This window comes from Pelodiscus sinensis, chromosome 30 (assembly GCF_052426305.1).
Source record: "Pelodiscus sinensis isolate ZL-2025 chromosome 30, ASM5242630v1, whole genome shotgun sequence".
NCBI lineage: Eukaryota > Metazoa > Chordata > Testudines > Trionychidae > Pelodiscus > Pelodiscus sinensis.
The window spans coordinates 4176966-4188627 of record NC_143081.1 but is presented as its reverse complement, the minus strand read 5'-3'; the positions used below and the strand labels follow the sequence as shown (position 1 = coordinate 4188627).

At 48.3% G+C, this 11662-nt stretch overlaps 2 protein-coding genes across 2 annotated transcripts; one reads left to right on the top strand and one right to left on the bottom strand.

Annotated features, from left to right (window-relative positions):
• Positions 1-240: 240 nt before the first annotated feature.
• LOC102444837 (olfactory receptor 5AP2-like) lies at positions 241-1230 on the bottom strand. The gene has a single exon (XM_006124806.3). It carries the CDS (start codon positions 1228-1230, stop codon positions 241-243), a length of 990 nt encoding a protein of 329 aa, XP_006124868.3.
• Positions 1231-9302: 8072 nt separating this feature from the next.
• On the top strand, positions 9303-10302 carry LOC102444615 (olfactory receptor 6N1-like). The gene has a single exon (XM_006124805.3). The coding sequence runs from the start codon at positions 9316-9318 to the stop codon at positions 10300-10302; it is 987 nt and encodes a 328-aa protein (XP_006124867.3). The 5' UTR covers positions 9303-9315.
• The last annotated feature ends 1360 nt before the right edge of the window (positions 10303-11662 follow it).

Here is an 11662-nt window from a genome sequence, read left to right as displayed (position 1 = left end):
CCACTGTCGGCAGACAAGATACTGGGCTGGATGAACCTTTGGTCTGACCCAGTCTGGCCATTCTGATGTTCTGAAGATGATGCAGCTGTCTGAGAACTCACTATATCCCAATATTCTCCTATCACAGTACCAGAGGGTTTGAATGTCAGTTACCGTAGAGGCAGCCCTACCAGACTTTTGGTTTAATCCTCTTAAATGAAACCCAGCTTCTGACTACTATGGACCAGCTGGGCCATTGTTTTAACTTGCAGTGTCACGCTGGCTTCTGTGGAGCTTCTGCTGACAATTTGGTCCAAAGAATGTATGGAGAACTTTTCCGAGGGCCTCCTTAACTTCTCTGTTTCTCAGGCTGTAGACCAGGGGATTGACCAAGGGAGTGAGGAGGGTGTAGAAGACAGAGAACACTTTGTTCAACTCTCTCAGGGTGCGATTTTTCGGCACCACGTAAACCATGATTATGGTGCCGTAAAAAACGGTGACAACGGTAAGGTGGGAGGAGCAGGTGGAGAAGGCCTTTTGTCTCCCGCTCGTGGAAGGGATCCGCAAGATGGTGACCACGATGCAAGCGTACGACGTCATGGTCAAGAGGAAGGGGGCCAGGGTTTCGATGGAGGAAAGAATCAACGTCACCCATGTGGTCAGGCTGGTGTCCCCGCAGGAGAGTTGAATCAAGGGGGTGAAGTCACAGAAGAAATGATCGATTTCGTTGGGGGCGCAGAAACGTAATTGCGACACCAAAGCCATCATGATTGTACTGCCCAGAAAGCCACCGGTCCAAGACCCAGCCACCAGCAAGAGGCAGTTCCTAGCCTTCATGCGGACGGCATAGTGCAAGGGTTTGCATATGGCTACGTACCGGTCATAGGACATCGCGGCAAGGAGGTAACATTCTGAGGCAGCCAGGAAACCAAAAAAATAGAGCTGTGTGAGGCAGCCAGGAACGGAGATGGTCCTGTCTCCCGTCAGGAGCCCGGCCAGAAGCTGAGGCAGGAGGGTGGAGCTGTAGCAGGTCTCCAAACAGGACAAGTTCCCCAGGAAGAAGTACATGGGGGTGTGGAGGTGCCGATCGGCCACCACTAGCAACACAATGAGGATGTTCCCGGCCATGGTCACCACGTAGATCACTAGAAACAGCAAGAAGAGAAGAAATTGCACTTCCGGGGCATTGCTGATTCCCAGGAGTATGAATTCTCTGGCGGACGTCTGATTTTCCCCCTTCCTTTCCTCCATTCAGTGTGGCTACCCTGACAGAGAAAAAGTAAGAACAATGCACAAAAGTTCCAAAATAACTAGGATCCATATTCAACCAGGTCACTTTGCGTCCAGTTCTGGGGCCCCCGGCACGGCAAGGACGTGGATTCACTGGAGAGGGTCCAGCAGAGGGCAGCCAAAATAATTCAGGAGCTGGAGCGCATGACCTACAAGGAGAGGCTGAGGGATTTGGACTTGTTTAGTCTGAAGAAGAGAAGAGTGAGGGGAGATTTGAGAGCAGCCTTGAACTCCCTGAAGGGGGGTACCAAGGGGGTGAAAAGAGGCTGTTCTCAGTGGTGACACTAAGCTAGGGCAGGAGGTAGATATGCTGGAGGGCACGGAGAGGGTCCAGAGTGACCTAGACAGAGTAGAGGATTGGGCCAAAAGAAATCGGATGAGGTTTAACAAGGGCAAGTGTAGAGTCCTGCCCTTGGGACGGAAGAATCCCAAACATTGTCACTGAATAAGCAGCAGTTCGGCAGAAAAGGCCCTGGGGATGACAGTGGATGAGAAGCTGGAGAGGAGTCAACAGGGCGCCCTTGTAGCCAAGAAGGAGAATGGCATATTAGGTGCATTAGGAGGAGCATTGCCAGCAGCTCTAGAGAAGTGATGATTCCCCTTTATTCGGCACTGGGGAGGCCACATCTGGAGTATTGCGTCCAGTTTTGGATTGAGGGGGTGCAATCCATCCCCTCATCCAGGTCATTGATAAAGAAGTCGAACAAAACCGTCCCTAGCACCGATCCTCAGGACCCGCCACTAGAAACCAACCGCCAACCTGACATCGAGCTGTTGATCACAACTCGTTGGGCCCGACAGTCTAGCCAGCTTTCTATACGTCTTATAGTCCATTTATCCAATCCAGACTCCCTTAACTTTCTGGCAAAAATATTGTGGGAGACCGTATCAAATGCTTTGCTAAAGTCGAGGTATATCACATCCACCGACTTCCCCACATCCACAGAGCCAGTTACCTCATCATAGACGCTAACCAGATTGGTTAGGCATGACTTGCCCTTGGTAAATCTTTCTTTCTCTCCTCTCCTCTCTCTCTCTCTCTCTCTCTCTGGGTACATCTAGATTACATGCCTCTGCCAACAGAAGCATGTAAAATAGGCTACCCGACATAGTCAATGAAGCGGGGATTTAAATATCTCTGGCTTCACTAAAATAAAAATGGATGGATGGATGGATTGATGGATTGGCAGACTGATGGATGGATAGTGATAGAAATGTAGCCGTGTTAGTCTGGGGTAGTTGAAGCAAAATGCAGGACAATGTAGCACTTTAAAGACTAACAAGATGGTTTATTAGATGATGAGCTTTCGTGGGCCAGACCCACTTCCTCAGATCAAATAGTGGAAGAAAGTAGTCACAACCATATATACCAAAGGATACAATTAAAAAAAATGAACAAATATGAAAAGGACAAATCACATTGCAGAACAGAAGGGGGATGCGGGGGGGGGGGAAGGGGGAGGAAGGAAGGTAAGTGTCTGTGAATTGATGATATTAAAGGTAGGGAGAGTGGGATGTTTGTGAGTTAATGGTATTACAGGTGATAATTGGGGAAACTGTCTTGGTAATGGGTGAGATAGTTCAAATTCTTGTTAAGTCCTTGTTGGCAAGTGTCGAATTTTAACATGAATGACAGTTCAGAGGATTCCCTTTCAAGTGCAGATGTAAAAGGTCTTTGTAGCAGAATGCAGGTGGCTAAGTCATTTAGAGAGTGTCCTTTCTGGTTAAAGTGGCAAGAAACTGTTTTCTCTTTGTGATCTTGTCTGATATCTGTTTTGTGGGCATTAATCCTTTGGCGAAGTGTCTGAGATGTTTGTCCAATGTACATAGCAGACGGACACTTTCGGCACATGATAGCGTAGATTATATTTCTGGATGCGCAGGAATATGTGTTCTTGATCTTATAACTCACTTGGTTAGGTCCAATAATGGTATCAGCAGAATGAATATGTGGACATGTGAATATGTGGACATATGATGGATGGATGAGTGGGTGGGCGGGCAGGAAGGCAGGTGGGTGGGTGGATGGATGGATGGGCAGACTTGAGGATGGGTGGAAGGAGGGATGGATGGACGGATGGATGGGCAGATGGACAGACAGATGGATGGATGGATGGGCAGACTGATGGTTGGATGCATGGATGGATGGGTGAATGGGCAGATGACGAATGTATGGGCAGACTGATGGATGAATGGATGGGTGGATGGATGGGTGGATGGGCAGACGATGAATGTATGGGCAGGATGATGGATGGATGGATGGGCAGACAGATGGATGGATAGATGGATAGATGGACAGACAGACAGACGGACGGATGGATGGATGAGTATTTCCTTTTCATCAGCAGGATTCCCTGCAGGATAAGAAGCAGACCCTAAAATCCAGATACGGGGAAAATACCCATTAATCGTGCTCTGTGGTGAGACTTGAATCAGCAGAAAACACTGAGTAACATGTGTGGAAGGGCCTCAGGTTTTCCCCTAGCATGGAATCACGTACCTTCAATCCTGAGTGCGGAGCTACTGCCTCTCGGCTGAAGATGACTGGATCTGGGGAGCGGAATCTGGCTTCTCGCTCTCTCTTCGCACGCTCTCAGTCTCCCGGCGTAATCTCTGCATGCTCCCAATGGGACAGCCGCAGTCTCCTTTGCTTGACTCCGTGAATTCGGTGAAATGCCTCTCGCTCGGCATTCTTATTGGGCTTAGAAGAGCAAGCAGCCTCCCCGCCCCCAGGTCTTCCAGCTTCAGGGCTCCCCCATGAGAGCTAAGGAATTTGGGGAGGTATTCATACACATCCTCTTACACCTGCGTGAACATCAAGGCGACAACCACCGACAAGTTCATCTCAATGGGAACTGCCTTTTGGCACAGCTGTGCACTGGGGAAATGAAGAGTAAATACACAGCCCATCGGAAACGACACTTAGGCTGCAAAGCACTTCCCAGTGACAGAATCATAGCCAGGCCCTCCTCTGACAGTGGGGGAAACTGAGGCACAAAGAGGCGGTGGCTGTGACTGCCTAAGGTTGCAGAACAGGGTTAGTGATCACCAGGAACAGAAGCCAATTAGCTTCCACCCATTGTCCAGGACCCTAGCTACTAAGCTAGGCAGATAGATAGATAGATAGATAGATAGATAGATAGATAGATAGATAGATAGATAGATAGATAGATAGATAGATAGATAGATAGATAGATAGATAGATAGATAGAGGGGCTGTGGGGGGGAAGAGGGGCTGTGGGGGGGGGAAGGAGAGAGAAAGAGGGTACATCTAAACTGTAAGCTTATTTCTTCTGGATATCTTCTGGAATAGCTTATTTCGAAATAGCACATCCACACTCGATGGAAGCTTCAAAATTAGTCCCAGGCAGGCTGCCCTAATGTGCATTCCCAGGAGGCATTGGGGAGGAGTAACATAGAACAGCCGTGGGGTGGGGCTATTTCGACATAATAGCAGTGGAGCGACTACACACACCCTGGTTGTGTCCAGACTCAGGGTTTTTTTCGGGAAAAGTAGCCTTTTTCCGAAAAAACGTCCCCTGCGTCCAGACTCAAGCCGCGTTCTTTCGAAATTAAATTGAAAGAACGCGGCTTTTCTTTCGATGGCGGTAAACCTCATTTCACGAGGAAGAACGCCTTCTTTCGAAAGTTCCTCTTTCGAAAGAAGGCGTTCTTCAATGTAAATAGGCCGTCTTCGAAAGAGAGCATCCAGACTCGCTGGATGCTTTCTTCCAAAAAAGCAAGCCGCTTTTTCGAAAGTTCAACGTGCAGTCTAGACGCTCTCTTTCGAAAGAGGCTTGCAGTCTAGACATAGCCCCTCTTCCGAAAGAGCTTTTCAGAAGAGGCTTTATTCCTCCTGGAATGAGGTTTGCCAACATGGGAAAAAGCCCTCTGTTAGTTCGATTTTCTTCCAAAATAACGGAAATGCCCCACGGCAGGACCAAAGACCATCTAGACCATCCCTGACAGGTGTCTGTCCAACCTGCTCTTCAATATCTCCAGGGATGGAGATTCCACAACCTCCCTGGGCAATTTATTCCAGTGTTTAACCACCCGGACAGATAGGAAGTTTTTCCTAATGTCCAACCTGAACCTCCCTTGTTGCTGTTTAAGCCCATTGTTTCTTGTTCTATCCTTAGAGGCCAAGGAGAACAATTTTTCTCCCTCCGCCTTGTGACACCCTTTCAGATATCTGAAAACCGCTTTCATTTCATGTTCCCACTCAATCTTCTCCTTTCCAAACTAAACAAGCCCAATTCTTTCAGCCTTCCCTCATAGCTCATGTTCTCTAGACCTTTCGTCAGTCTTGTTGTTCTTCTCTGGACTGTCTCCAATTTCTCCACATCTTTCCTGAAATATGGTGCCCAGACCTGGACACAATCCTCCAACTCCCTCCTAGTTCCTGTTTCCTAGACCAGTATTAGTGAACCAGTGGTACCAGTACCCTCAGGGGAACTTGAGAGGAATCTGAGGGGGTACGTCAACATGACTGAAATTTGAAGAAAACTGAAATTTTGTTTGAAGTTTTGCAGCGCTTTACTATTTTTGTACTTTTTACACTCAAAAATTTCATCGTCCACCCAGCTACAATTAAGTTGTTTAAACAAACATGTTAAAATGGTAGAAAAAAATTGTGAAAACTGTAGGTACTGGGGTTACTTACAATTTTTCGAAAGGGGTACTTGATGAAAAAAACGTTGAGAAACACTGGTTTAGACCTTCCGCCATTTTTGTTGCTCTTCTCTGGACCCTCTCCAATTTCGCCACCTCTTTTCTGAACCGTGGTGCCCAGATTTGATAAAGCTACCTCGGCTCAGAGAGATGAAGGAATTAGACCGATGGCAAAATTTTTCCTCTGTAGTGATTCTAGCGTAGACAAGCTCTTCCTGCTCTACCAAAGCCTTCGGCTGATCCGTCCCTGCACAATGCAGTACCCAAAGAAGCAGAAGTTTTTGGAGAAAGACAGGATGTAATTTGTGTCACCCAGAAGACGGGGCCAACGATTTTGGCAGAGGGAACCTGGAACCAATTGCCACCGATGTTAATGGCTGTTTGAGAGCCCTGTTTATTAAATTAGGGGGGAGGGATAGCTCAGTGGTTTGAGCATTGGCTTGCTAAACCCAGGGTTGTGAGTTCAATCCTTGCAGAGGTGAGGCCATTTAGGGATTTGGGGCAAAAATTCATCAGGGATGGTACTTGATCCTATTGAGAAGGCAGCACACTAGACTTGATGACCTTTCAAGGTCCCTTCCAGTTCTAGGAGATAGGCAATCTCCATTATAAATTCAGGGAGATATAGTGATCTCATAGAGCTGGAAGAGACCTTGAGAGGTCATCAAGTCCAGTCTCATGACCTCACAGGAAGATCAAGTACCATCCCTGGCAGATTTAACACCCATCCCTAAAGAAGCCCCTTCAAGGGTTGAACTCACAACCTTGGGTTTAGTAGACCAATGCTCAAATTACTAAGCAATTCCCCTCCCCCACTTTTCCTGGGGCTTCGTTTTCCTCATCCATTCAATGGACATAATAATTCATACTCTGTTGTGTCACGACCTATCAGATCCCAGGATGGAGAATGGTCTGTTAGAATTAGATGTAATTACAGGTTGGACATCACTGGTCCAGGACTCTCTGGTCCATCTCTGGTTGCTGGACCAGGGAGCCCCTGGACCAGACAGCCCTGGGACCCCGGTGACAGTGATTGGAGATGAGAGCCTGAAGAGTGTTGGCCACGAAGCCCCAGCAGCGCCAGAGGGGCAGAGTTTGGGGGGAGGCAGTGGAGCCCTGGTGGCTTCGGAGCTGCAGACAATCCCCGGTAGAGCAGATGAGTCCAGCCAAGTCTGCTGACGAACCCCAGAAGACCCCAGAGTGCCTCAATAGAGAGGCATAACTGAGCGCCTCTGGTCCAGCAAACTCCCTCCTCCGAGAGCTGCCGGATCCCGAGAGTGCCAGACCAGGGATGTCCAACCTGTACTAATGGCAACTTATTCCCCTCTCTCTTGTGTTCCTAACGTGCTTGCAAGGCCTGGGAGCCAACGACTTCCCTTGCGATGCCAAGGCTGGGGGGTGACACTCTTCTAAGAAGCAGCTCGATGGTAATTGCGCTAACGAGACAATGCTAAGTGATCGCCAGCAGGGCGCCCAGGGAAATCCAGCAGCAGTGGTGGCCAGGGGCGGGGGAGGCATCTTCCCCCAATAAAGGCTGTAGGAAGGCAGGGCTGGGAACATTCTGCATTTGGGGACAGGAGACTGGCAGGAGAGAGACCCATCCCACAACAACATGCCACTACCTCCCCAGGAGCGGGGAGGGCAGGACGGCTGGTGAGGCCAGACTCGGACCCCATCGACGGCGAGGTGGCGGCTTCCTGCTGGGGATTACAGGTGAGTTGGACCCGTCTCAGGACATCTCCACTTGCACCGTGTCTTCACGCCCAGGGAGTTTTCTCTGAGTCCGGATTTCAGAGCGGGATCATCAGATATCGCAAGAGAAACCGGTCAAAGGCAAAGGAGAGCTGTCTCCCCTCCTCGTCTTGCACACCGGCCAATAAACCCTTCCCTCGTCCCCTTACTCCCTGATTTTTACCCCTCACCCACATGGCTTACACAGACTCCCTGTTTGGCTTTTTAACTAGCCCTCCACGGACCCACATTCGCCTCTGGTTATCTTTCTGCTTAGAGATCAATAAATCTCTATTGAAACTCTTACATCTATCTATCTATCTATCCCCACCCCCCATCTATCTATCTATCTATCCCCACACCCCCCCATCTATCTATCCCCACACCCCCCTATCTATCTATCTATCTATCCCCACACCCCCCTATCTATCTATCTATCTATCTATCCCCACACCCCCCTATCTATCTATCTATCCCCACACCCCCCTATCTATCTATCTATCCCCACACCCCCCCTATCTATCTATCTATCATTTCCTCCAACCCCTCTCTATTTCCATGTACCAGAGCAGTAGCCATGTTAGTCTGTATCCATAAAAACAACTAGGAGTCCTGGCGCACCATAAAGACGAACAGATTTATTGGGGCATCACTTTTGTGGGCAAACCCTCACTTTGTCAGATCTGAGGAGGTGAGGGTTTGCCCAGGAAAATTTTTCTCCTTGTGTGACCATAAACATCCCCCTGTCTGTCCATCTACCACCTGACACATCTGTCTGTCCCTCACTCTCCTATCTCCTTCTATCTCTATCTCCCAGATATTCCGTCACTCTGTCTTTGGCTTCCGTTTCTCATCCGTTTCTCAGCTCCTGCTGTGCAGATTTCAATGTACCTGTCCACCTCCGTCCTGCGAGGTACCACGCACCTGCTGCAGTGCGTTATCTGCATGGATTTCAGAGGGTGTGGATGGCTCTCGCTATTTCTTAGGAGGTTCTGACTTACACAGAGGAAAAGGCTGTCTGTACAAAAGGAACTGAATGGAGATTAGACAGTCTTATCAATTCGGAAGGGATGGGTAACCAAGAGTCCAACTTTATCCACCTACTTAATTTTCCACCTTAGTTTTCCAAAGGTAGTGGTGTCCAGTGGTTATAACACTAGTTGGTTATCTGGTTTCTAGGCTAGACTTGATGTCTATGCTCACGGCCTTCTTGTAGTGTCGCGAGGAAGGCAAATTTGGCCACCTTTTTGAAGACATTTTGGTGCCCCGTCGGATTTTCGAAAGCACCAACCACCTGTTGAGTTTTGGTTACCTGGATACTTTCGAAAATCCCATTTTGCCCCTAAATCCGTTTAACGATCTGGCGCTGGATGCTTTCCTTGAAAGTATCTTTCTGCCAAACAGAATTACTGGAGGTTCACCAGGGATATTCTTTGGAATGGGCTGTAGTCAATTGGAATGGGAGGGTCTAAACATCTCTTTTGGCCTGTAAATCTATGAATCGATGAAAGAAAGACGTTGAGGACAGACTCTGTAAATAGAAGTACCGTGCGTTTCCTTGGGCACTGAATTTGTAAGGAATCCAAGGGAGGGAAACCACCACATTGTTCTGCAGACTCAGCCACTAATCCGTACTTTTGGTCAATGCCTAGTTGCATCACATGGACGATGGGGAAGAAAGAAGGGGAAAATCAAACGTCCATCGTGGAATTCATCCTGCTGGGATTCGGGGATCTTCCTGGGTTGCAAATCCTGCTCTTCTCACTGTTTCTAGGGGTCTACATCGTCACGATGGCGGCGAACTCTCTCATTGTAGCATTAGTGGTGGCCGATCGGGACCTTCATACCCCCATGTACTTCTTCTTGGGGAATTTATCCTGCTTGGAGATCTGCTACACCTCCACCATCCTGCCCAGGCTACTGGGAAGTTTCCTGACTGGGGACAGGACCATTTCTCTGACTGGCTGCATGGTTCAGTTTTATTGGTTCGGTTTCTTAGCAACTGCCGAATGTTACCTATTGGCTGTGATGTCCTATGATCGGTACTTGGCGATCTGCAAACCGTTGCACTATGGAAATGTTATGACTGGCAGGTTCTGCTTGCAACTAGCAAGTGGATCGTGGCTAGGTTCTCTCCTAGTCCTTGCCATACTGATATCGTTTATGTCACTATTGGCCTTCTGTGGCCCGAATGAAATTGATCATTTCTTTTGTGACCTCACCCCTGTCATTCAACTCTCCTGCACCGACACGGGTCTGGTGACCAGGACAACTCTGATCTTCTCCTCCATCAACATCCTTCTCCCATTTCTGTTGACCCTGGCCTCTTATGTTTGCATCATCTCTACCATCCTGAGAATCCCTTCCACTGCGGGGAAGCAAAAGGCCTTTTCCACCTGCTCCTCCCACCTCACCGTGGTTACAGTTTTCTACGGGACCCTAATAACTGTCTACATGTTACCCAACACCGGGGCACTCAGAGCACCAAGCAAAGTGTTTTCCGTCTTCTACACCATCCTGACCCCCCTGATCAACCCCCTCGTCTACAGCCTGAGAAACCAAGACGTGAAGCAGGCCATTCAGAGGGCTCTGCAGAAATGTCAGGTGTTTCCAGGAACTCAGGGGATTTGATTGAAACAGAAATAAATTTATTCTCCAGTGGGAAAGGAAATATCTTGGTGGCCCATGCGCTCATCAGTCAAAATGTTCTGAGTTACAGGAAAAAAAATTTATGGAGGAAATTCAAGTTGCAGTGGGGGAGGTCTAGGTTGAATATTAGGAAAAACGATTTCCCTAGGAGGTTGGGGAAGCAGTAGGATGTGTTCCCTAGGGAGGTGGTGGAATCTCCATGGTATCATCGAATCATAGAATACCAGGGCTGGAAGAGATCCCAGGAGTCATCGAGTCCAGCCCCCTGCCCAAAGCAGGACCAACCACAACTCAATCATCCCAGCCAGGGCTTGGTCAAGCCAGGACTGAAACATCTCTAGGGATGGAGATTTCACCCCATCCCTAGGGAACCCATCGCAGTGCTTCACCACCCACCTAGGGAAATAGTTTGCCCTCATATCCAAATTAGGCCTCCCGCACTGCAACTTGAGACCATTGCTCCTTGTTCTACCATCTGCCCCCACTAAAAACAGCCTCCCTCCATCCCCTTTTAAACCTCTCTTCAGAGAGATGAAGGCTGTTCTCAACCCTCGCACCCTCTCCACACACACACACACACACACACACACACACACACACACACACTTCTCTTCTTCAGTCTAAAGAACCCCAAATCCCTCAGCCTCTCCTAATAGGTCAAATGCTCCAGCCCCTGAATCATTTTGGTTGCCCTCCGCTAGACCCTCTCCAATGCGTCCACAGCCTTTCCGTAGTGTTGGACCCAGAAACGGAGGCAATTGGAATACGTTGATTCATGAATCACGTATCCATCCAAATGATCCAGATTCCCATCTGTCATTACTTCCTGAGTTATAGGAAGATTATTTTAGACTAGTATTGATTTAGGTAAACAATTGTCAGTCTCCAGAGGAACGTTCATATTTGGTGGGCGATGCCACGTGAAGACCATGGTCCGTACATCAATTTTTTTGAAAAATCTCTTCCTGAGCTCCCCCTTCCTTTGCCTAAATGAAAAACATAGTCAAGCGCATGATGGAGAATGAAAGGGTTAATGTTTTGTTCCAGATATTATTTCACTGGATGGGAAGGATTTTCATTTTGCAAGGAAATAGAGGGGAACTTGAGGATGGCATATAACCCTTGTGTTAACGGAAATTATTTTTGAAGGTGTGTTTGGTAGCAAAGCAACCAACTGTTGTTGAAAGTTTGACTACATTTATTAGACTGCCTTGAAAATCTCAGAGGGAAATATTGGAAGGGAAAACTGGTTTGGGAGCAGGGACTTGTGGGAAAAGGTGGGGCAGGGGTGAGGCATTGGAGGAAAAGGGACCACAGAGGTCTGAAGTCATGGTTCATATAC